The following is a 25,375-nucleotide window of genomic DNA, read 5'->3' as shown; positions in this document are numbered from 1 at the left end:
GACGTCAAAAATTTTTGACATGTCTAAATGCCACGTCAAAAATTTTTGATGTGGTCCATTGACACGTCAAAAATTTTTGACGTGCCTTATTCCACACGTCAATAATTATAATTAATTATAATTATAATTAGGTAGTAAATTATTTATACAATATGTATTAAAAAAAATTAGGTCGTAAATTAATTTTAATTGGTATGAAAAAAGTAATTGGTTAACAAAATTAGATAACAATATTAATTGGTACCTATATCAAGTAACAAAATTTCATTGGTATATGTATAATTGGTATATGTCGTCATATATTAAGAGATATATTCAAACCCATTAAAATTTTATAAAACTAGTTAATGCTCGTCTCTTATATGCCATGCTTTCACTATATGTGGTTATTATATGTGCTTTGAATTCTTTAATTTATGGTTATTAATAAATATTACGTAACAAAATATATATGGTTTTTAATTCATAATAAAAATTATGCAATGTTTTATATATGCGCTTTATATTCTTTAATTTATGGCTATTAATTAATAGTAGGCAACAAAATATATATGGTTATTAATTAGTGATATAGTATTAATACATATCACGTTTTCAATATTGTGGGAATATTAATACATATATGTATTATCTTAGTTTTAAGTATATAGTATTTTTTTTTTTAAATAAGTGATCATATAATTTTTTTCTCTTATTATTTTCATTATATTTTCTTGACGTATCAAATGTGACACGTCAATAATTTCTTTGCGTGTTACATTTTGACACGCCAACAATTATTGATGTGCCATTTTAACACATCAATAATTATTGACGTGTCATTTTGACACATCAATAATTACTGACGTGCAATTATTTCACACGTCAAAAATTAATTAATTAATAATATTAATTATTTGTATCTATATTAAGTAACAAAATTTAATTAATTGGTTAAGAAAATTAGATAACAATATTAATTGGTACATATATTAAGTAACAAAATTTAATTGGTATATGTATAATTGGTATATGTCGTCATATATTAAGAGATATATTCAAACCTATTAAAATTTTATAAAACTAGTTAATGCTCTCTTGTCTCTTATATGCATTGCTTTCACTATATATAGTTATTAATTAATAATAAAAATTATGCAATGCTTCTATTATATATATATATATATATATGGTTATTAAATAATAATAAAAATTATGCAATGTTTTAATTATATGATGACATTCTTGACTTGCCACATGTGACACATCAATAATTTATTGATGTGTCTACTATAGACACATTAAGAAACCTCATCGAAAAGGCGCCAAACCAGCTGGACCCCTTTTTCTTTTTTCTTTTTTCTGTCCTTTTCCCTCCTCTTTTACTTTCTCCTCCCACGTGCGCCCACAGCCTTCCTTTTCAAATAAGTTGTCATTTTTTTTTTCTTTTCTTTTTCTTTTCCTCTTCTAGATGAGATCTCTTCCTTATTTTCTTTCCTTTCTCCTTCTCATTTCAACTAACTTCTTCTCTCATATTCCTTCTTTCTGCTTGTCTTTTGGTTCTCACTTATATATATATATATATATATATATATTCTTTTTTCTTTTTTTCTTCTTCTTCTTCTTCTTCTCACGCCCAACTCCCTTGTTTGTCGCTTAAACAAAATAAAAGAAAATAAGAGATGGAACCTGCGAGAGAAGAGGAGAAAAGGTGAAGAAGAAAGAGAAATGGAGAGAAAAGGGAAGGGGTCTAAATATTTGGCGATTTTAAGGTATAAATGCTTGAATTTGAGTTATTCTATTACTATTAGTCTCTTATATAGAAGTTTTTTTTTTTCTTTTTTTTTTGTTGTTAAATTTGCTAACCCACTTTTAGATTTGTTCTTCCACATTATTTGGGGGTTTGAAGTATTTTAGGAATTGCTATCGGATGTTTAAAGATCAGAGTACTTGTGTAGTGAATTCATGATGAGATTTTGGGAATTTTCCTTCAAGGGCAAGGCTTAGGTGCGGTAGTTCAAAACTACCGCACCATGCTGTAGTCCAAAACTGCACCGTTTGGTATAGTTTTGGGCAATAAATAAATTCAGTTTTGAATTTTTCCTTCTCAAAACTGCACCAAACGGTGCAGTTTTGGACTACTGCATGGTGCGGTAGTTTTGCACTACCGCACCTAAGCCGAATCCTTCCTTCAATAGTTAGATATATATAGGTGTTCAACATTTGTAGGGATTTATATGGGTTTTAAGTTATAACTGGATTTTTGATGATAAATTAAACATGAAGTAAGTTTAATTGAAAAAAAAAACTTTTGGAATTTTTTTTTTTTAAATAAAAAATTATGATTTTTTTAAAAAGAAATTATTAATTTTTTTTAATATTTTTTTAAACTTTAGTGACGTGTCAAAAAGTCGCACGTCAATAATTTCTGACATGTGAATAATTTTTTTGACATGCCACTTTTGACACGTCAATAAAGTATTGACGTGGTGAAACTGCCACATCAAAAAAGAATTTTTGACGTGCCAATTTCTGACACGTCAGTAATTTTTGACGTGTCAAAATTGGCACGTCAAAAAATTAAAATTTTTGACACCCGTCTTGTTAACCTTTGACATACATCAATACTAACACCTCATAAAGGTTTCTGACATGTCAATATGCTTGACACGTCAAAAACTATTGGTCAACAAAAACCTTTTTTTTTTTTTTTTGTAGCGAGAGTGCCTTCAAGTGGTGGAACAAATTTTTGAGAAATAGCAGTTGCTATGTATTTATTGCATAACTTGCAAAGCAGAGAAATCTGCTTGCAAAAGGTTCCTTATAGATTCCAGAGGGTTATAAAACCACACCATTTGAACATCTTCATTCACTGCCAATCTAGCAAACGCGTGAGCCACCTTATTCTCCCCCCTGCGTACATATCTCATTTCCCAGACCGATATGGCCCGTAAAGACGAGCGTATGTCTATAGGCAGTTGTCCCCTGCTACTCTCATCCAAAGCTTCAGAGTTCACTGCCATGATTACATTTTTAGCATCGCCTTCTAGTTGAACTTGCTGTATTACCATCTCCATGAATAGCTGCACTGCCAACAGGGCCCCTAAAGCTTCTGCCGCTGAAGGATCTAGGAAGCCATGTCTTGTCTGGCTTCGTGCTGCCCACATCTTGCCCTGGTGATCCCGCAGAGCAGCCCCTAATCCCACGCGTCCCTGCTTGATATCCACACCAGCGTCACAGTTGGCTTGAAACCAACCAGGAGGGGGTGCTGTCCATGCTGTATCCGAGCTTTCTGCCATTGAGACCCAGTCAGTCTGCCTTCTAGCCGTAAGGGTTTGGAACAACTCTGTCGCCTGAAGAGCTTGCTTAAAGAGAACCATCGGGTGTGTGAACAGCCCACTGTGTATAAAATCATTCCGCCTAAGCCATAGTCGACGAGCTATGCCCACAAATTGGATAAATTCCAAGCGATCACACCTACTAATCATTCCTTCAACAACCTGCAAAAACTCAGGCCCCGCAAAGCTGCTTTTTTGGAAGCAAGCACCTCCTTCACTCCAGACATCGCGCGCCGCAGGACACATCCATAAAGTATGAAAAAGCGTCTCAGGCTCGCGTGCACATATTGGACAACTAGGATCTGTTAGAACCTTTCGAGAACATAAATTTGCTCTAGTGGGCAGGGAATCGTGGCAGGCGTGCCACAGAAAATGCTTTTCTGCATTTTGGATGGGGAGTTGCCAAAGGTGCCTCCATAGCGTGCTAGTTTTGGACTGGGCAGAGCCCTCTGCTGCATCTCTCGTTCTTTTTGGAGATGATACGCACTCCTTACGAAAAACACCCCCTTGGCCGTCCCCCTCCATATGATAACATCCTCTTGGTCCGTGGTACTCACTAGAATTGATTAAATGGAAGTAATCTCCTCACGAGTAAAAATTTATTCCATCAAAGCAGAATTCCACCATTTGGTATGCTCATCAATCAAGGTACTCACAGTTGCTGTATCATCAAGAAGCCGCGGGGGAGAGATCACTCTGAAAGTGGTTGGTGAGAGAAGCCATTAATCCTGCCATATTTGATTCTTTTCCCATTGCCAACGCGCCACACCATTCCTTCCTTAACGAGATCACTCGAACTTTGTATGCTACGTCGCGCAAATGACGGATTTTTCCCACAAGAAGCATCAAGCACCGAGCAATTAGGATAATATTTTGCTTTCATTATCTGCGCAATTAAGCTATCCGGTATTTTCCATAAGCGCCATATTTGCTTTGCCAATAGAGCTTTATTGAAACATCCTATGTCACGAAAGCTCATACCGCCATATGCTTTTGAACAACTCATTGTATTCCAATTCACCCAATGAATTCGTTTGTCTCTTTCCTTATGACCCTAATAAAACTTCATCATTAATGAATTGATCTCGGAACATAACACCTTTGGAAGCTTGAAAACGCTTATGCTATAGGTAGGCATCGCTTGAATCACGGCTTTTAGTAAAATCTCTTTCCCCGCCCGAGACAAAAATTTAAGCTTCCAATCCTGACGACGCTTCCACACTCGATCCATGATACTTTTGAAAGCTCGCATGCGTGATCTTCCCACTAGGGTAGGCAAGCCTAGATAGGTGTCGTATTTTTGATTTACAGGAATTCCAGCCAGCCCCTGTACTTGATCTTTGTCATTAGAAGATGTGTTCCGACTAAAAAAGATAACCGTCTTATTGGTGTTCATTTTCTGCCCCGTCGCCATCTCATGCATATGTAGGATAGATGACAAATGATTCCATTGGGCCACATTTGACCTGTAAAACGGCGAGCTGTCATCTGCAATGAAAAGGTGGCTAATTTTTGGCCCTCTTTTTGATGTAGGAACACCCGTCAAAGCACCTTCCCGATTTGCTTGGGTGATCATAGCACTAAGAGCTTTTGCACACAATAAAAAGAGATAAGGCGATATGGGATCTCCTTGTCCGAGACCTTTAGTAGGGGTAAACAATCCACAAGGCTTTCCATTGACTAGAATTGAGTATTTCACCGATGTAACACACATCATAATGAGGGATATACATCGGTTGTTAAAACCCATCCGTCTCATCACCGCCTCTAAAAAACTCCATTCCACCCTATCATACGCTTTGCTCATGTCGAGCTTTACCGCCATAAAGCCTTTCTTCCCCCATATCCCCGTATTCATAGTATGAAGTGTTTCATAGGCCGCGAGTGCATTATCCGAAATGAGTCGTCCCCGGATAAATGCACTTTGGGTAGGGGTAATGATATTGGGTAAAATCCTTTTTAAATGGTTTGCTAAGACCTTAGAAATAAGTTTATATAAGACATTACATAAGCTTATTGGTCGAAACTCCGTGACCATAGAGGGGTTTTTTATTTTGGGTATAAGGGTGACATGGGTCAAATTCAAATCATGAGGTATCACACCAACATTCAAAATGTCAATAATAGCACGACATACCTCCTCCCCCATAATGGGCCAATTGTTTTGAAAAAAACATGCGTTCAATCCATCCGGTCCCGGGGCTTTGAGCGGCGCCATTTGGAACAAAGCTACTTCTATCTCCTCCACAGAAAAGGTTTTCATCAATTCTAAATTCATGCTGGCTATTACACGGTTACCAATGGGTGTAAGGCATGGATTAAAGTCACCAGCCGGTCCCTTGGAAAAAAGAGTAGTGAAATAAGTGACACAAGCGTCCTCTATCGCCGCTGGATTTTCCCTTCGCTGCCCCCTTCCGTCGAAAATCATCCCCACATGGCTACGTCTACATTTTACATTTGCACATGCGTGATAGTATTTTGTGTTTTGGTCACCCATCTTGAGCCAATCTTCTTTCGCACGTGCGCCACCATAGTTCCTCTTTATCAAGTAATACTTGTAATTCTGTCTGAACATTTTTGGTTGCCTGTTGAGCCGACATATCCTCCCTGCCTTGGAGCTTTAAAAGCCTCCCTTGCAGTTTAGATATAGAGTCTGGCACACTTTCATCCACATTCCTCCGCCAACTTTTCAGATTGCGTATACAGCCCTCCAACTTTGCACTAAAACACGCCCAACTTGTATCATGGTTTGGTGTGTGATTCCAAGCCGTGATTATGGCTTCTTGACAACCTTCTTCCAAGGCCCAGCTTGCCTCATAAAAAAACCTGGACCGTCTTCCATCAGGTTCGTGCAGCTGAGAGAGAGTTAAGACTAAAGGTGCATGGTCCGAACATATAGTTGCTTGTACATATATTGAAGCGTCCGGGAATAAGTTTCTCCATGAAAGGTTGGCTACTCCCCTATCAAGCCGCTCTCTAATAAGGGCACTACCCTCTTGATGGTTACTCCAGGTAAATTTAGGTCCCACAAAACCTAAATCAAATAATTCACATACCTCAAGAGTGTTTTGAAAATCTTGCATGAGTTTATTTTGTCGTAGTTGTCCCCCCAACTTTTTTGTACTCGTCAAAACTTCATTAAAATTGCCAATACAAACCCAAGGGTTCGGGGCCAAAAGAGCCAATCTTTTTAGTAGGCACCATGCCTCATGGCATTTTGTCGCATCCGGATGGCCATAAAAGCCAGTGAATTTCAAGTCAACCTCCAATGTCCGATTGTGTACTATGGCGTTTATATGTCGTTGACTATAGTTTTGAACTTCTACGACACAACCATCCTCCCAAAAAAGTGCCAATCCTCCACTACGACCCATGCTCTCGACCACAAACATGTTTTCGAATCTCACTTTCATCCGAATCAACTCCATCTTATTTTTGCATAATTTGGTTTCCATTAGAAAAACCAAATTGGGCTTTTTTTCTTTCACCATACGGTGAAGTTCATGAACTGTTTGGAGGTTCCCAAGCCCCTGACAGTTCCAACTTAAGGCAATCATTGCGGTCAGCGGGGCTGTTTTCCAGCCTCCGCCAATCCCGAACCAATATTTAATTCGTTTTCTCCACTACCTCGAACTAATAATAATTCCACATCTTCGCTTTCTATTTTTTTTTCCGGTAGACCGTGTCCCCTAACTGAGGTGAATCCTCCTCTCGGTGTTTTCTTTTTACTGCCATTTTTCCCGCCTAGGGCCCCTTCATGGATTTCTCGACATTTACTGGGCCTGAATATGGGCCCCCAGGACTACTAAAGATCAGCCCCTATTGTGATAACGGCTCCCTTTCAATCCCCTGCCCAACCAGCCGCACTCCAGCTGGAGATTTCATTCCTTTTCCATTTGAACTTTCAGAGCACGCTCCCCCTTTAACTCCCCCCGGGATTCATTCCATTTGTTGCTTGAATACGCCCCCCATCAAGATTGGTTGACTGCTGTTCAAAACGGCCTTTCATAATTCCTACGACTCCACCAATCACGTCATGCTGGGATTCCATAGAGATATCATCATAATTCTCTCCAAAAAAATTTTCGTGATCTTCGTCTTTGCCATCTGGGGTTACAGATTGTCGCCTTCCCCGAAATACCCCTCCTCTATGTTCTGCCCTTCTGGTTTCCTTATACCTCCTTTTCCGGCCGTTATACCCCCCTGTCAAGATGATCATCATAGTATTTCCATCCTCCTGGTTAAGGTTGAGCAGACTTCGTATAATCTGAATGACCTACTTCCATATCATGGTGTTTTTCTATTTGTCGGGTTGGTGAGCTGGCTCTCATCCATGGGCCAAATTGAAGGATCTCCTGGTTTCTCATCATACTTCGTTTCAGACACCCTTCTGCTCCATGACAAAGTACCCCACAATGATAACAGAATTTAGGCATACGCTCATATTTGAAACCGATCAAAGTCGACTTCCCATCGAACTTTAGCATGTGTCCACGTGAGAGGGGTTTGTAGAGGTCGATCACGATCTTAACTTGTAAAAACTCCCCCCATCCGATTCCATCCTTATCGGTATCCACCTCTTCCACTGTCTTGATGGCAGGTCCGAGTTTGAAACCTACCTCGCGTCCCATACAAGCCAAGGGTAAGTTCGTCATCCGCACCCAAAAAGAAGCCTTGTCAAAAGTAAATTTCAAAGGTGAAGTGTGCCCATCGAAGTCTTCTACCAAGAACAAATAACTCTCGAAAACCCACGGTCGATCCTCCAAAACTTTTACCTTGTCTCTGGCCATTTCGAATTCAATGAGGAAAAAATTTTCACCCAAATTTTGAAGGTGAAAGTCCCCTTCAATCTCCACCATTGTACGAGCGTAGCTTTGATTGTTTCCTTGCTTACAATCCTCTCTGATACCAATTTTCCCACAACACAGGATTGTCCGCACTTGACTGCCCCTTCCACATCAATCGCTTGAATCTCCACCTCATCACCTTCTTCATCTGCTAGGGAAAGGTTTGCCCAAAGATTGGACAGTTCGTCTGCCATAGTTCCTGTTAAAACACTCACTATACTCTCAATAATTACAAGAAAGAATTATGAGAAACAAATACTTCTCATCTATGTCGCGGTCGCGAGTAGAGAGAAAAAGATAATACACAAGCAGATAGATCTGCCGCCGCCGAAATACCAGAGTTCAAAAATTAATCAGCTAGTGGTGAAACAAATTGACATTTGTTACTTGCGAAAGAAATTTAAGTCATGAAAAAGTTATTTAAGGAAATTATTCCATCTAAAACAAAAGAATCGACCGAGTTTAATTAATTTTAGAACAAAGATTATTTAAAAGGTTAATTACAAGTAGACATTTTTAAATGTAAAATAGTTCACATGCATGCATGAAAACATGTGTATATGGGATGTACCATGAGTAGAAGAAAAAAAGAACAATATAGAAGGAAGACAGTAAATGTGGTTAGAAATACCTATTTCCCAAATACATCCCGGATAAATTAGCCACTTCTTTTAGGGCTCTCTTCCACCCCTCCACCTTCCTTTCATCATCGTTGAACCTTTTTGCAAGTTCAGTGAAAGCTTGTCCAACCCTATTGGTTTGATGCCATACTTCCGAAGGATTTACGTCATAGAATAGTGGTAGAACTAGTATCTCGCTTGTCTTTCTGCACTCGAGGATCTTCATCAACTCGTCCAAGCACCATCGAGATGATGCGTAGTTTTTAGAGAGTACAATGATCGAAATCTTTAACTCTTCAATGGATTAGACAACTGCCGGTGAAATTTCCTCTCCGCTTCGAAGTTTGTCATCCATGAAGGTGTTGATTCCTTTTCGACATAAATCTGTGTATAGATGAGCACTGAAAGTTTTACAAGTATCTTCGCCTCTAAAACTCAAGAATACATCCCATTGAAATATGGAAGAAGAGAATGATGAAGAAGCTGTGTGGAAGGCCATGGATGAAGTTGCAAGAGTACTAGTTAGTAGAGAAAATTGAGAGAGAATTGCAGAACCGCTAGCCATACCTCCCTAATTATGCAAGTTTGTCAAGATAATAATGCAGGTTCCCACATGCTCGCGACGCGTCAAATTAAAGAAAAATGAGAAACTTGTCAGAAACGGCAACAAGCTTATAAAGATGGACTTTGACTAGCTTTGTGGGAGTTTTCTGCAGCAAATGGCAAACCCACTACATTAAAGAGAAACAACTTGAACTTGTGCACATAACCACATACAGGCTAATTGTTGGGTTGTTGACTATTTTTGGAGGGTTTTCTATAACAAGTTTAGACCGAAAATGAAGGTGGAGAGTTGTGTTATTTATGCTCACACGAATTGTTTTAAGAAGTGATAGAGCCACGTGGAGACCAATAAGAGCGATGGCCGCAACTAAAGTTGGAAAAAAAAAATTAAGTCTTATATGTTTAGCTAATGGCCCCTCCAAAAATAGTCAACAACCCAACAATTAGCCTGTACGTGGTTGTGTGCACAAGTTCAAGTTGTTTCTCTTTAATGTAGTGGGTTTGCCATTTGTAGCAGAAAACTCCCATAAAGCTGGTCAAAGTCCATCTTTATAAGCTTGTTGCAGTTGCCGATAAGTTTCTCATTTTTCTTTAATTTGACGCGTCACGAGCATGTGACAACTTGCATTATTATCTTAACAACCTTGCATAATTAGGGAGGTATACCTAGCAGTTCTACAATTCTCTCTCAATTTTCTCTACTAACTAGTACTCTTGCAACTTCATCCATGGCCTTCCACACAGCTTCTTCGTCATTCCCTTCTTCCATATTTCAATTGGATGTATTCTTGAGTTTTAGAGGCGACGATACTCGTAAAACTTTCACTGCACATCTACAAACAGATTTACGTCGAAAAGGAATCCACACCTTCATGGATGACAAACTTCGAAGCGGAGAGGAAATTTCACCGGCACTTGTCAAAGCCATTAAAGAGTCAAAGATTTCGATCATTGTACTATCTAAAAACTACACATCATCTCGATGGTGCTTAGAAGAGCTGATAAAGATCCTCGTGTGCAGAAAGACAAGGGAGATACTAGTTCTACCATTGTTCTATGACGTAAATTCTTCGGAAGTACGGCGTCAAACCAATAGGGTTGGAGAAGTATTCACTGAACTTGCAAACAGGTTCAACGATGATGAAATGAAGGTGGAGGGGTGGAAGAGAGCCCTAAAAGAAGTGGCCAATTTATCTGGGATGTTTTTGGGAAACGGGTATTTCTAACCACCTTTGCTGTCTTGCTTCTATATTGTTCTTTTTTTCTTCTATTTATGGTACATCCCATATACACATGTTTTCATGCATGCATGTGAAGTATTTTACATTTAAAAATGTCTACTTGTAATTAACCTTTTAAATAATCTTTGTTCTAAAATTAATTAAACTCGGCCGATTCTTTTGTTTTCGATGGGGTAATTTGCTTAAATAACTTTCTGATGACTTAAAAAAAAAAAAGGACAATGAACTTTCCGTTTGTTGCGCACATATTAGGGTTGTTTGTCAAACTCCTCCCCACCCCTAAATACTATTCACTTCCTTTTTAAAAAAAAATTAATATTAAAACATTTTTATTTTTATATCACATTATTTATTTTTTACTACTATTCAAATAAAAAAATCACTACAAAACAAAATTTTCTACTTTTCAATACCATTTTTTCACTTTTCTATACCAATTATTATTACTATTAGTATTATTTTACAAAAATTATGAACAGTGCTATGGTGCATAACAAACTCACTTATAGTTATGTATCACTAACTTTTCTTTCTAGTCCTACTTTTTTAATACATAATTTCCCTTCTTTTTATCTAAAGGTAACTCATTAGTTAGTATGTTTTGTTATCTTTTCGTATCAGTAGGAATGAACCAGAATTTATTGACGAAATCATCGAACGGGTGAATTCAAAATTAGTTAATAATACATACTTTCAAGTTGCCCAATATCCAATTGGAATAAAGTCTCGTGTACAAGGATATGAAGTCGCTTTTAGATATAGGGAATAATGACAGCACATGAATGATAGGGATCTTCGAAACTGGCGAGATTGGTAAGGCAACTCTTGCAAAGCCATCTACAACTCGATTGCTTCTCATTTTGAAGATAGTTGTTTCCTTGAAAAGATTAGAGAAACTTCCAACGAAAAGGGCCTGAACCATTTGCAAATTAAACTTATTTCTAAAATCCGAGGAGGTTCAAGTCAAATGGTTGACAATGTTGATCAAGGAATTTCTTTGATACAACAAAGGCTTCGCTTAATAAGGATACTTCTAGTTCTTGATGATGTGGATCATTCAAACCAATTAGAAAAGATAGTTGGAAAAGGCAATTGGTTTGGTTTAAGAAGTGGAATCATCATAACAACAAGAGATAAACATTTACTAACTAAACATCAAGTTTTAACCTACGAGGTGAAGGAATTGGGTTACTTCAAAGCTCTTAAGCTCTTTAGTTGGCATGCCTTTAATAGAGATATACCTGATGATGATTATGTGAAAGTCACAAACGATGCAGTGTGTTATGTAGAGGATTGCCACTAGCTTTGCAAGTGCTAGGCTCGAGTCTAAAAGGTAAAGATATCTTTTATTGGAAAAGTAAATTGGATAAGTACAAAATAATTCCTCACGTTGATATTCAGAAAAGACTTCGAATAAGTTTTGATGGATTAGATGAAAATGCAAAGAATATTTTCCTTGACATCGCATGTTTCTTCAAAGGAGAGAATGTAGACTATGTCACAAAAATACTAGATAGTTATGGTTTTCACTCATATAGTGGCATCAAAGAGCTAAAAGATAAATGTCTCATAACTGAGTTTTTGGATAAATCATTGGTGATGCATGACTTGCTGCAAGAAATGGGTAGAGAAATTGTTCAACATGAATCACCGGAAGAACCTGGCAAGCACAGTAGATTATGGTTTCATGAAGATGTTCATCATGTTCTAGAAGAAAATATGGTAAGAATTATGTTAAAAATCCCTTTAAAATTTACATTTGTTTCTTTTTCATGAGTTAAGTTACTAGGAAAATATATATTTTACAAAATAACAATATTGCTTCAGGTTAGATGGTTATCTGACTTCAAGGGTTGAATATTCACGTAAAAATTGTGATGTTCACAATAGAAGGAGAACATGTAAGGTTAATCCCACCTTGAGAAATTCTAATTAAAAATTATACTGAACTTTATAAAAAGTTTAAATATAATTCTTGGAATTTTGTTTTTTTTTGGGTAAAAACACATTTATCAAAACAAACTACCAAAAAAAAAAATTACAAAAAAAACAAAAAAAAAAAGAAACATTTTACAAAAATTTAAATACAAAAGTTTTAGGGAATGTCCTACAGCTGCATAATCGAAAATTTTGCAAATGCATACTTCTTGCTATTTAAAGCGAGAAGGTTGGTCTTAACAATACATACATACAACCTTTGTCAATTTTTACAATTTTTATTAGTATCTTGCCTTTTCTTTTATGAACAAGTAAGGGTAATATGTAAATATAAATATAACATAAACATTCATTTTGAGAATGTGATCATCAGTCACTTTAAGGCATTCCAAATTACTTATTTTGAATGAGTGGATATACAGGATAACATAATAGCAAAGAGTGGACAAGATGAAGAACACCCTTATGTTCAAGTTGCAATTATTGTTGGAGTCTACAGTGATGGTAATGAAATCTATTGTCCTCATGGAGATTACCATAAAACTTGCTATGGATCATTGCGCTACGATCAAGTATGGTTGCATTCCTATGTTCTTCCAGAAGATGTTAAGCTAAAGAGAGGAGATAATCTTCAAATTTGCTTAAGTATTTTCCAGTATCATACAGGTTTGAATTTTATCTGTGAAACATTCAACGTTAGTGTTCTTTAGAAGTTGCAGATTCCATTTGGTACGAAAGCATGAAGAAAAAGTGATAGATTTAATCCAACCTTCAAATAGATGCCGTGATGATGATGGCAACTTGGAATCCAAATTTTACCCACAACAAAAGCAACATTCTTCAACACCTGGCACTTAGAATTCGTATGAAGAGAATAATGTAATTAAGGTGTGGATTTACTTATCTCTTTTTCAAATCCGATTTTGTTACCCCTTTGAAATTACTATTGCTTTATTTTTTATGGTCTTGTTCGTGCTTTTATATACAGTTTTCTGCTTTACGATTTTGGTGGCATAAGTTCATCAGCAATGAAAACTAATAAATTCTCGACCTGCTTGACATATCGAAGGAGTTCCTTTTGCTTTGGATTTTGTGTGTTTTGCAGGACTTGGACAGTTTGGCAGGCAACTCACATGTTGCAACTTCTACTTCATATGTCACGTTAGTGATTTTACTCTCCATAGACTCTCTTTATAATTCTTTTTTTTTTTTTTATTTATGTTTTTGTTTTTTGTGCAAGTATTATGCTCTTTTGGCACTTCTTAATCATGGCCATGCTCTTTTATAAGATTGGAGTTAACCCGATATGCAATTTTGCTAATTGTTGAGAAAGGAAATTATTTTCTTTCTTCAACGTCTAGTTAGATTTTCTTCACAAATTTGTTTTTTTTTTTTTTTTTGTCTTTCTTTCTATTTTTGTTTTTTTTTTTTGAAAAAAAAAAAAAAAGCTAAGCAACAACTACAAAGAGAAAAAAAAAAAAAAAAAAATAAAAATAAAATTAGCTTGATATAGTGACACAATATAATAAATGGAGAAAGGATCATATTATCTATATGTCAATTAACCAATGAATGAGTTCCATGACCATTTATATTTTTTACAGAAAAGCACAATCATCATTTTTAGTAGGATACAAGTAGGCCTCCTAAAATTACTCCAATTACTGTGCCAAGAAAGACTCTATTTTTTCATTCCTCAATTGAAGGAATGTAAGCGAAATGAGAATTTAAGGCCATTACCTTCTTCTTCTTTTTTCGTTTATCATGGTTTTTCTATCATCTTCTCGAATGAGCATTTATACTCTGAAATGAATTTTTCTACTTTATATGAGACCTTATTGTTGTGTTCATCTCCACATAAATAATCAATGTACTTATCCCTACGACTTAAGAATTTTGCAAGGACATGTTTAAGGTTCTGGAAGTGGGTGCTACTTGCAATCGATTTTGTAAAATCTCTAAGTGCATTAATAAAAGATTAACCAAATCAAATTCCTTTAAACTAACCAACATTTTTCTATTTCTTTGGTGGCAGAGTTTTGATTATTGCTGCTAGGGACCTTTCCTTGGTTTTGGATCTCAGTTGATATTTTTTCCAGCCCCAGTATTATTTTCAAGTGATTGGGCAATATGTGAAGATTAAATAGAAAGTAATCCTCTTTCAATTTCTACATGTGTAAACCTTGGTTTTTATGTTCTTTCTTTCATTCCCTCATGTTTTCTTAATTCAGTTACCCTTTTGGCTAAAACTTTTTGTTCTTGGTAAAGATCTTGAAGAGGAATCTTCAATAGCTGAACATATCCCATTACTGTTTTAGGTGTGTAGTGCTGATGTCTAAACAATTGACAAATCTGGCCGTTTTCGTCTTGGGAGAACATAAAGGGCTATGACTGCTGTGACAATTGACAAAACTGCACGAAATCGTTAACAGTCACTAAAGAATACAGGAAGATCACCCACATATCATGTTTCTCACCTGATAGATTTTCCATGTCCTCTTCACATTCGTATAGTAGTTTCTCCCATGTTAGTATATATAGTATTGGAGTATCTTGGAATCAAGTGGATGCCCTTTTACATATTAAAAAAGAACCACGGTTTATTATTTTTTTATATGTTATTTTTAGGACACATGGCAAATTTTAGGAGTGACATGTGAGAGATTAATGAGGTGTCGATTTTGTATTTTCCCATAGGTGAGGTACTAGATTTGACTGTTTTGGAAACCTAGAGGGGAAAAAAAATAAAAAAGTACAAACTGAGGTACTAAAAAAATACTTAACCCTAGTTTTTATAGTATGGATGCATTGCTAGAGATGATGCAGAACCTGCACCAGACGACAATACCCATTACCCACTTGGCCAGCCCAAGTAGCTATTGCAGGCCCAGAAGCCCACAATTGGGGCTAAATGGATTAGGCCTAAGCTAAGGGCCTCAATTACATAAAGAACACTAGGAATATTTACGGTGAAGAGGATAACCTCCTCCAGGGATAGACTCAAAAAGTTTTATGAGCAAGAGCCAAAGTTTTGTAACATATGTTACAAGCATTATTTTTTGAAGTAGTTGGTTTACAAATTCTTCAAAAAAATTTCCCGTTAGACATTAAAGCTTGTTCGTTATTTTTATGACAAAAAACTAAATCAATTTAATTGGTTTTGGCGATTTTTACCGTTAGTCATTAACAAGTTTTTATTATAGTTTAACCATTTGATTATTAACAAATGTTTTAAGGTTTTTTGATGTTATGACCGTTTGGTCCCTAATTGCCTTTAGTAAACTATTGAGAAATATAGAGGGACACTAGCTTTCTCATATTCCAAGCACCCTTACCTTCATCAAAACTGCCAAATAGCACGGAAATCGGATGGAATAGTGGTGTTGCTGAACCACGTAAGAATCTGATGATGATTGCCATCCCAATCAATGAGGTGAGTAAGGAAAGCTTCATCAATTTAAGTAGCGCCTTTAATGGGCTCTTTGGCATCCCCTGTCACATAAAAGAAAAGCTTGCAACCTTTAAGAAAACTACACATAGATTGAGACCAGGATCTAGAGATTTGTGTCATCTAGAGATTTCAAATGCAAAATCAAAGTGTAATTTGTGCCATCTAGAATGTAGTTTGTGCCATCCAATATAGCCTGAACATGATAAAGAACCCCGTTTTGTGCCATATGAAATCAGGACGAAAAGATAAGTAGAAAACACCTTGCCAACCCTTGCAACAACGGTCAAAGTCAATATTCAACCATCTAACAATGTGGTCAAAGTCAACAGTCAAGTCAGGCCTGACAAAGTGTTGGCATGGCAGGGTCCTGATGTGGTAGAAGTGTTGACGTTGCATAGGTGCTGACATGGCACTAGGGTTGACGCTACACTAGGGGTAACGTGACCTAAAATTGACATAGCACTAGGGTTGAATGCCACATGGCGAAGGGTATGGAGAAGCTCTACCAGCACATGGCTGACTTGCCAAGGAGAAGGCTGCATGTGGAGTGTATGCATCACAAAGATAGAATTGCAACACGTCAGGGCTCAGACGGCGGCGTTCTCGGTGGACTGAACTTGGCTGCGGTGGATCTGTGGTTTGGTGCTATGATCGAGGTAATCGGATCACCATGTTGGCAAGAGGCAACATGATCTAATGCTTCGAACAGTGCATGGTAGCTCCAATGGTGGCACTTTCGGCCACTCTGGACAGTTGTCTTCCAAGGTTTCGAACAAGGATTGAGCAAGGATTTGTTGAGAATTTGATTTTTTAATAACAATGTGACAATAAATTAAGCACTTAATATATTTTTCAATTATAACAAATAAAACAAAGTAAGCATTTGATATAAACAAAAATCCTAATGAGTCAAAATAAACTTGTCACATGAAATTATTCTCAAATTAAAAAGCATCCCCAAAATTCAATCATTAATCTATGAAGAACAATTGATAAAAATACTAGGCTTCACCCCTAGCCTTAGCTAGAGGCTTAGATACTCATAATATTAAAATACTTTATAATGTATAAATAGAAAGACATAGAAAAGAAATAACTTGAATATTAAGAATAAATCCCTAAATACTCAACTATAGTCCCATGAAGACCTCTGCTTTGTTATTTTCTTTTCTTTTATGCTGTATGGCCTCTTCTCTCAGGCAAGACCGGCGTTGCGGCTCTTCTCCTTTTCAAAATAATAAGAATCCTTTTATAGGGGATTTGTAGTCGGTCTTGACCTTTTGTGTCGCATGCGGTGTCCAATTTCTTCTATTTTCTTATTTTATTGTGGGCCCCATGTTAGCTTTTCTCCTTCTAACTCTTCTTTCTTCGTCTTTGTTTTGCTAGTTCCCACCTACGCATGGCTTTACAAATTCATGGGAAAAGTCTCCTTCGGCTTTTCTTTTCTTTTCTTTTCTTTTATTCCTTTGTTTCTTTTCCTAGAAAGGCAATAACTTGCATTATAATATCATTTTGAGCTCACATTTAATAATAAAATATTATTCCACAATTAAATATAAAATGCAAGAATTAATATAAAATAAGGTAGTATAAAGCTTATTTTAATTTTAATAGACACTTTAATTTAAGCTCTTATACTCCCCCCCCCCCCCCCCCCCCCCAGCTTATTGCTAGTCTCTAGCAATTCAAAACAAAGCATAAGAACAAGGACTCAAGAAAAGAAAAAGTCAAAATACTAACAACTACCAAAGAAATTTCCCGTGCCTTCAAAACTCAGTGTGATTGAAAATTTTAGCCAATGCAAACACTCTCTTAGTGTCCAAATAAAAATGAAAGAAATTTCTATTCGAAAGTATGTTTTGATTCAAGCCTTACCGGTGTTAACACTCAACAATTAAAATCACTCAGAAATAGGTGTAACACTCTCAAGAATATGTGAGTGGAATAATGTAAGCAAAAGGCAAATATCTCACATATAAATCATATGAAAAATGCTTAATCAAGAAAGAACAAGTAGTCTCATGAAAGGATTTACACCACATTCATTGATTAGTCATGAACATGTCTGAACCATACTTTCCTCAAGATCAAAGAAGGACTTTTATTGGGACATAACATAGGGTTAAAGAAAAGGGAAATAAATAACAAAAAGGTGATGGTAAAAGTGAGAAGTATTTCAAGATAAATGGGACTTTGGCTTCTTTTGTATGGTCAATTAATTTCTCTCTCCAATTTTCTTTCAATAAAGTACGTATATTTCTTTTCCGTAGTATACCTTCCACCCTTGAACATCAACCTTTTTTTTTTTTAATTCTTCTTCTCTTTCAATCTTTTCTTTTGATCATTTTTTTAAAAAAAAATTTTCTTCATCTTGTTTTGAATCACTAATCCACCACACCGAAATAATTTGATAAAATTCAATCTTGAAACACTTGAGAAAGGGTTTAAGAAAGAAAGGCTAATTATATGGCTCAATGGGGTGACTAGTGATAGTGTATCAAACGAAGAATGTTGAGGCTCAAAATAAAGAAAAATAGCTTAATCTCATCTCTCAAGGATTTGCATAGTTCTTCTATATTCATGACTTCAAAAGATTCAAGTGTGGCATAAAATACATGATTTTTGCATTCAGCCAAATAGAAGAGTAATGAGGCTAACATAATGAATTTATTTCTGTGCTTCCAAATGACATACGATCTCACAAAAATTTACCCTCTACAAAGAATGATTGGCTCAAAACTCACAAGGGTTAGAAATCTCCACATTTGTTATCCTCAAGATATTCTAAGTCACTTATGTCCTTAACAAAGAGTCATGTTTATGTGGCCATGTGCATGTGCCATAAATTGACCATGAAGGCAATGACATTTTTTAGCAGAAGTAGCATAATGAACTTAAAACATAAAACTCATGCTAAAGAAGCAAACCTTTTTTTTTGTGAAAATATAAAACAAAACAACACAAAAACAACCACAAACATCAAGCATCAAGCTCCTCTCCCTAAAACTTACATTGTCCCTAATGTAACAAAATAAAGCAAATAAGTAAAGATTAAGGAGACACTACAAAAAACAGGGACTTTATTGATGTGGCAAATAGTAACTCATGTTTGCCACATCAAAAATTTTTGACGTGCCTTTATTCCACAAGTCAATAATTATAATTAGGTAGTAAATTAATTATACAATATGTATTAAAAAAAATTAGGTAGTAAATTAATTTTAATTGGTATGAAAAATTAATTGGTTAACAAAATTAGATAACAATATTAATTGGTACCTATGTTAAGTAACAAAATTTAATTGGTATATGTCGTCATATAGTAAGAGATATATTCAAACCCATTAAAATTTTATTTAACTAGTTAATGCTCTTGTCTCTTATATGCAATGCTTTCACTATATATGGTTTTTATATATACATATATGTGCTTTATATTCTTTAATTTAGGGCTATTAATTAATAGTAGGTAACAAAATATACAAGGTTATTAATTAATAATAAAAATTATGCAATGCTTTTATTATATATATATATATATATATATATATATATATATATATGTGTGTGTGTGTGTGTGTGTGTGTGTGTGTGTGTGTATGTGCGCGCGCTTAATTTGTATTCTTTAATTTATTTGAAAATAATTAATATTAGGTAACAAAATATATATATGGTTATTAATTAATAATAAAAATTATGCAATGTTTTAATTATATGATGACTTTCTTGACGTGTTCTTGACATGCCACATGTGACACGTCAATAATTTATTGACGTGTCTACTGTAGACATGTCAAGAAACGTCATCGAAAAGGCGCCAGACCAGCTCGAACGCTTTTTCTTTTTTTTTTCTGTCATTTTCCCTCCTCTTTTTTTTTCTCCTCCAGCGTGCGCCCACAGCCTTCCTTTTCAAATAAGTTGTCATTTTTTTTTTCTTTTTCTTTTCTTCTTCTAGATGAGATCTCTTCCTTATTTTCATTTATTTCTCCTTCTCGTTTCAACGAATTTCTCCTTATTTTCATTTTAAAGTATAAATGCTTGAATTTAAGTTATTCTATATCCATTAGTCTCTTATATAGAAGTTTTTTTTTTTTGGTTAAATTTGCTAACCCACTTTTAGATTTGTTCTTCCACATTATTTGGGGGTTTAACGTATTTTCGGAATTTCTACGGGATGTTTAGAGATCGGAGTACTTGTGTAGTGAATCCATGATGAGATTTTGGGAATTTTCCTTCAATAGTTAGATATATATGGGCGTTCAACATTTGTAGGGATTTACGTGGGTTTTAAGTTGCAACTGGATTTTTGCTGATAAAGTAAACATGAAGTAAATTTAATTGAAAAAAGAAACTTCCGGAAATTTTTATTTTTTTAATTTTTTTAAAAACTTTAGTGACGCGCCACTTTTTGACACGTTAAAATTTTTTTTGACGTACCACTTTTTGACACGTCAATAAATTATTGATGTGGCGAAACTGCCACGTCAAGAAAGAATTTTTAACGTGCCAATTTCTGACACGTCAGTAATTTTTGACGTGTCAAAATTGGCACGTCAAAAAATTAGAATTTTTGACACCTACCTTATTTACCTATGACACACATCAATACTAACACGTCAAAAAAGGTTTTTGACATGTCAGAAACTATTGGTCAACAAAAACCTTTTTTTTTTTTTTTTATTTTGTGTAGTGAGAGTACTTTGAAGTGATGAAACAAATTGACAGTTGTTACCAGCGAAAGAAATTTAGAAAACAAAAAATGAAACAAAAACAAAGATAACCTAAACTACGACACAAAAACTAACACTAATTGATTGCAGATCTTAACATGTATGATTCTCTATTTCATCTTTTTCTTGTCTGCAATCTTCAACACATCATGCTTTTATAGTCTTTCGCAACATCAAATGACTTACCCTCGTGGAAAGTATCAAGTTCGGATGGGTTTACCACAACAAAGTCATTCTTCGATATTAAATGTTTATACTTGTGTGCCATCAGCAAGGGTTTTAATTTAACCTTCGGGACATTCTCACTTGATGGCAAAAGGCTAGCTCATGAGGTGGTAATTCAATTATAGGCTTCCATACATTTACCTCTAATCCATGTGTAGAGTCCTCACAAAAAATAAAATCACAAGAGTTAGTCAAGCAGGATTCTACAATGTGACCATAAATTAAGCACTCAATACATTTTCGAATCATAACAAATCAAACAAAGTAAGCATTTGATATAACAAAAATCATAATGACTCAAAATAAACTTGTGACACGAAATTATTCTCAAATTAAAAAGCATCCTCAAAATGTATAAATAAAAAAACGTAGAAAAGAAATAACTTGAATATTAAGAATAAATCCCTAAATACTCAACAATAGTCGCATGAAGCTCTCTGCTTTGTTATTTTCTTTTCTTTTACGCCGTATGGGCGCTTCTCCCGACCAAGACGGGTGTTGCGGCTCTTCTCCTTTTCAAAATAATAAGAATCCTTTTATAGAGGATTTGTAGTCGGTCTTGACCTTCTGTGTGGCATGTGGTGTCCAATTTCTTTTGGCCAAATGGACTATTTAATCCATTTGTAAATAGACTTCTTTCTAAGATCCTAGGTGACATAAGTCTACAATCTTTATCAAGGAATTACTTTGATACAATATAGGCTTTGTTGTTTGAGGGTACTTGTAGTTCTTGATGATGTGGATCAATTACTCCAATTAGAAAAATTAGGTCGAAAAGGTAATTTGTTTGGGTTAAGTAAAATTATCATAACAACAAGAGATAAAGATTTACTTCGTGCACACGGAGTTGATTTAGTATACCAGGTGAATAAGTTGGATCACATTGAACCACTTCAACTCTTCAGTCGAAATGCCTTTAAAAGTGGCAAACCTAACGGTGATTTTATGGAACTCACTGAACATGTAATAGGTTATGCAAGGGGCCTTCCACTGGCTTTAGTATTGCTAAGTTCGGATCTATCTAGTAAAAGCTTGCATGAATGGAAATGTGCATTGGAGAGGTATAAAAGCATTCATAATAAAAAAAAATTCACAATATACTTAGAATAAGTTATGATGGGTTGGAGGATATTGTGAAAGATATTTTCCTTGACATTGCATATTTTTCAAATGAGAAAAAGTAGGTAATGCAAGGAAAATACTAGACAAGGGTGATTTCTTTTCAGATTATGGTATAAAAGTGCCTGTTGATAAGTCTCTCGTATCTATTGATGAGTTTGAGAGATTAACTATGCATGACTTGCTACAAGAAGTAGGTAGAGAAATTGTTCGTCAAGAATCACCCAAAGAACCTGGCAAACGTAGTAGGTTGTAGTTTCATAAAGATGTTTCTAACAAATTATTAACAAATTACTCATTTTATTATTGGAATATATATAGTGACACATGTCGTCATTTTATTGGCTCTCATGTGGCACACTAACGGAATTCGTCAAGTGTTCTGATCGAATTTGACTGCAGGGAGCAAATTGTTACTTATGAAAAAGAAACTATTGTAAATTATAAAAGTTTTTTTAACATAAGTCTTAGCGTACTTTTTTCTAGGACATGACAATTTCTCTACCCACTTCTTATAGCAAGTCATGTATAGTTAATCTCTCAAACTCATCAATAGATGTGAGAGACTTATCCACAAGCACTTTTATACCATAATCTGAAAGGAAATCACCCTTGTCTAGTATTTTCCGGACATTACCTACTTTTCTCCTTTGAAAAATATGCAATGTCAAGGAAAATATCTTTCACATTGTCCTCCAACCCATCATAACTTATTCTAAGTATACAGTGAATGCTTTTTTATTAGGAATGCTTTTATACCTATTCAATGCACTTTTCCATTCATGCAAGCTTTTACTAGATAGATTTGAACCTAGCAATACTAAAGCCTGTGGAAGGCCCCTTGCATAACCTATTACATGTTCTGTGAGTTCCATAAAATCATTGCTAGGTTCGCCACTTTTAAATGCATGTCGACTGAAGAGTTGAAGTGCTTCATTGTGATCCAACTTATTCACCTGGTATACTAAATCAACTCCGTGTGTACAAAGTAAATCTTTATCTCTTGTTGTTATGATAATTTTACTTCCTAAGCCAAACCAATTACCTTTTCCAGCTAACTTTTTTAATTGAACTAATTGATCCACTTCATCAAGAACTAGAAGTACCCTCAAACAGCAAAGCCTATATTGTATCAAAGTAATTCCGTGATAAAGATTGTTAATCATTAGACTTACGTCACCTAGGATCTTAGAAAGAAGTTTATTTTACAAACGGATTAAACCATCCATTTGGCCAGAAGTTTCTCTAGTGTTTTCAAGAAAACAACTACCTTCAAACTATGTGGCAATTGAGTTGTAGGTGGCTTTGGCGAGAGTTGTTGGGTGGCCCCTCTTATGCGGGGACCACATGGACTACAACAAAACAAAGAGTTTTGTTTGTAGTAGAATTCTAACACACTATACCTGTGTTTATAAGAGACAAAAAGAAGAGAAAAATAAGGAGAAGAAAAGTAAGAGTGCGGCACTGGGAGAGAAAGAAAAAGAAAAAGGAGAAAAAAAAAGGGTTCAGACTATTCACATCTGTCAAAGACTGGAGGTTCTTTTGTGGCCCAATCTTGATGCAATTTTAGAGTGTTGCTCCTGACGATGAGTGCTACGTATTGACTGGTGTCGATCGTTGGAATTCCTCTCCAATCGCTTGGTTGCTAATACCTACTTGGTGAGATCTTTCTTTATTCTTGTTGGAATCCACTTTTGGATGATGAATTTAGGTTTAATCCAAGAATGCATGTACTCTTGATGTGGTGATAACCTCTAGATATTTCTCTAGGGAAGACAATTGTAAACTCATTATTGTTGATAGTGGAAGATTTAATTGGACTAGGTCCCGTGGTTTTTACCTTCGCATTTGAGGGTTTTCCAGGTAAAAATCTTGGTGTCTTGCTTGTGGGTTTGCCTGATTATTATTGTGCTACTGTGTTACTATTTAATTTGCACAAAGAGGGGTAGATTAAATCCGCTGAGCATCTGAAATTGGTGTTCACCCCTAACACATTATTTGGTAAACACCTATATATTCAACCTCACTATTGTTAGAAATAATGCAAAATGTGTTCCTATTAAATAGCCTAATTCTTAACAATTATAGGTGTGTTCGAAGTCTTTTTATCTTTTTTTTCCGAGTTTCCTTATGTTTTCTATGTACTATATCTCATCTATAAAAAATAAGAAGGTTATTTATATGTTGACTTAGTTAAATCTAAACATTTAATTAAATAATATTTATAATGTTTAATGAATCTAGATAATCTTTCTACAAGTTATAAAGAAAAACAAAATCCTGTATTTGTGATCTTAAGCAAAATTCAATATCCAAAAAGAGTTGTCATCCAAGTGAGACTACAACTAAAGTCATTGCAAATCTTGTTTATAAGCTTATAAACAAATGCACAGATTTGTGTTAAATATCGTACCTTTAATAATACTCAAAGCAGCAAGAGAAGATTGTGCAATATTCAGTCCAGCCATGAGGCAACCATGGTGATGTAGCGGTTGAAAAGGGGAAGGAAGTGCAGGCCACGGTTGTGTAGAAGATCCTCACAGATCAATGCAAACATAATTGAGTAAACCTTTTTTCAATTTCTAAATGTGTAAGTAAACCTTGGTTTGTATGTTCTTTCATTCATCCCCTTATGTTTTTTGTTAAGTTGAGTTCATTGCCATGGAAAAGATCAACCAAATTTCTTATATGAATTGTCATTTTCACTCGGTTTAATTAGGACCACTACAAAAGGACCCCAATTGAAGGCAAGAATTTGATTTCAAGCAGCTTGTGGAGGCATTACAATTTGAATGTTCCATTGAAGAATTTGAGCTCTTTGTTGTAATTTCTAGAAAAATTTGGTTTCGCTGGAACATGGTAGTTCATGGTGGGGGATTTTTTAGACCCTAATATTGTAGCAAAAGGGGCAGTGCCATCATATGAAGTATATAAGAAGATTGTAGGACAGGATGAAAAAAGAAGAAAAAAAAAGAATGGAGAGCCTATCTATCCATGCTGGAAAGCCCCCCACGATAGTGAACGCAATCAATGTTAAGAGACAAACCTGGAGAAGATATGGCCACATTGTGGAATCTGGATGATATCAAAAATGTTCAAGGTGGCAAATTGTTCATATAAAAAGGGAGACAAATTTTGCTGCCCATGAACTAGTCAAATTGGTTGTCTACCAAAGTATAAATCAGGTTTGGAGTGAAAAAATTTCAAGATGTATCAGTGACCTGGTTTTGTTCGGGCGTCATGCTCTTATTTTTTGATATGAATAAAGAATCAAAGATGATGTAATTCTTTTCAAAAAAAAAAATCACTAACACACTTATATA

At 35.4% G+C, this 25,375-nt stretch overlaps 3 protein-coding genes across 3 annotated transcripts; 1 reads left to right on the top strand and 2 right to left on the bottom strand.

Moving 5' to 3' along the window:
- Nucleotides 1–2,753: 2,753 nt before the first annotated feature.
- LOC148584572 (uncharacterized) lies at nucleotides 2,754–3,842 on the bottom strand. Its single transcript, XM_088518511.1, has one exon. The coding sequence runs from the start codon at nucleotides 3,840–3,842 to the stop codon at nucleotides 2,754–2,756; it is 1,089 nt and encodes a 362-aa protein (XP_088374637.1).
- A 1,964-nt stretch (nucleotides 3,843–5,806) lies between these two features.
- On the bottom strand, nucleotides 5,807–6,874 carry LOC148584571 (uncharacterized). Its single transcript, XM_088518510.1, has one exon. The coding sequence runs from the start codon at nucleotides 6,872–6,874 to the stop codon at nucleotides 5,807–5,809; it is 1,068 nt and encodes a 355-aa protein (XP_088374636.1).
- Nucleotides 6,875–10,076: 3,202 nt separating this feature from the next.
- LOC148584570 (toll/interleukin-1 receptor-like protein) lies at nucleotides 10,077–13,199 on the top strand. Its single transcript, XM_088518509.1, has 4 exons — nucleotides 10,077–10,564; nucleotides 12,128–12,311; nucleotides 12,950–13,099; nucleotides 13,194–13,199. Exons 1-4 carry the CDS (start codon nucleotides 10,077–10,079, stop codon nucleotides 13,197–13,199), a joined length of 828 nt encoding a protein of 275 aa, XP_088374635.1.
- The last annotated feature ends 12,176 nt before the right edge of the window (nucleotides 13,200–25,375 follow it).

This window comes from Corylus avellana, chromosome 7, assembly GCF_965113065.1.
Source record: "Corylus avellana chromosome 7, dhCorAvel1.hap1.2, whole genome shotgun sequence".
In the NCBI taxonomy this organism is placed as follows: domain Eukaryota; kingdom Viridiplantae; phylum Streptophyta; class Magnoliopsida; order Fagales; family Betulaceae; genus Corylus; species Corylus avellana.
This window is presented reverse-complemented; position numbering and strand designations above follow the sequence as displayed.

Bases quoted from the DNA above. Each gene is read 5' to 3' on its own strand.
- LOC148584570 (XM_088518509.1), top strand. From the start codon at position 10,077: ATGGCCTTCCACACAGCTTCTTCGTCATTCCCTTCTTCCATATTTCAA. The intron at 10,565-12,127 runs GTATTTCTAACC...TCACTCATATAG, and splicing joins GGGATGTTTTTGGGAAACGG to TGGCATCAAAGAGCTAAAAG. The intron at 12,312-12,949 runs GTAAGAATTATG...GTGGATATACAG, and splicing joins ATGTTCTAGAAGAAAATATG to GATAACATAATAGCAAAGAG.
- LOC148584572 (XM_088518511.1), bottom strand. From the start codon at position 3,842: ATGGAGGGGGACGGCCAAGGGGGTGTTTTTCGTAAGGAGTGCGTATCA.
- LOC148584571 (XM_088518510.1), bottom strand. From the start codon at position 6,874: ATGATTGCCTTAAGTTGGAACTGTCAGGGGCTTGGGAACCTCCAAACA.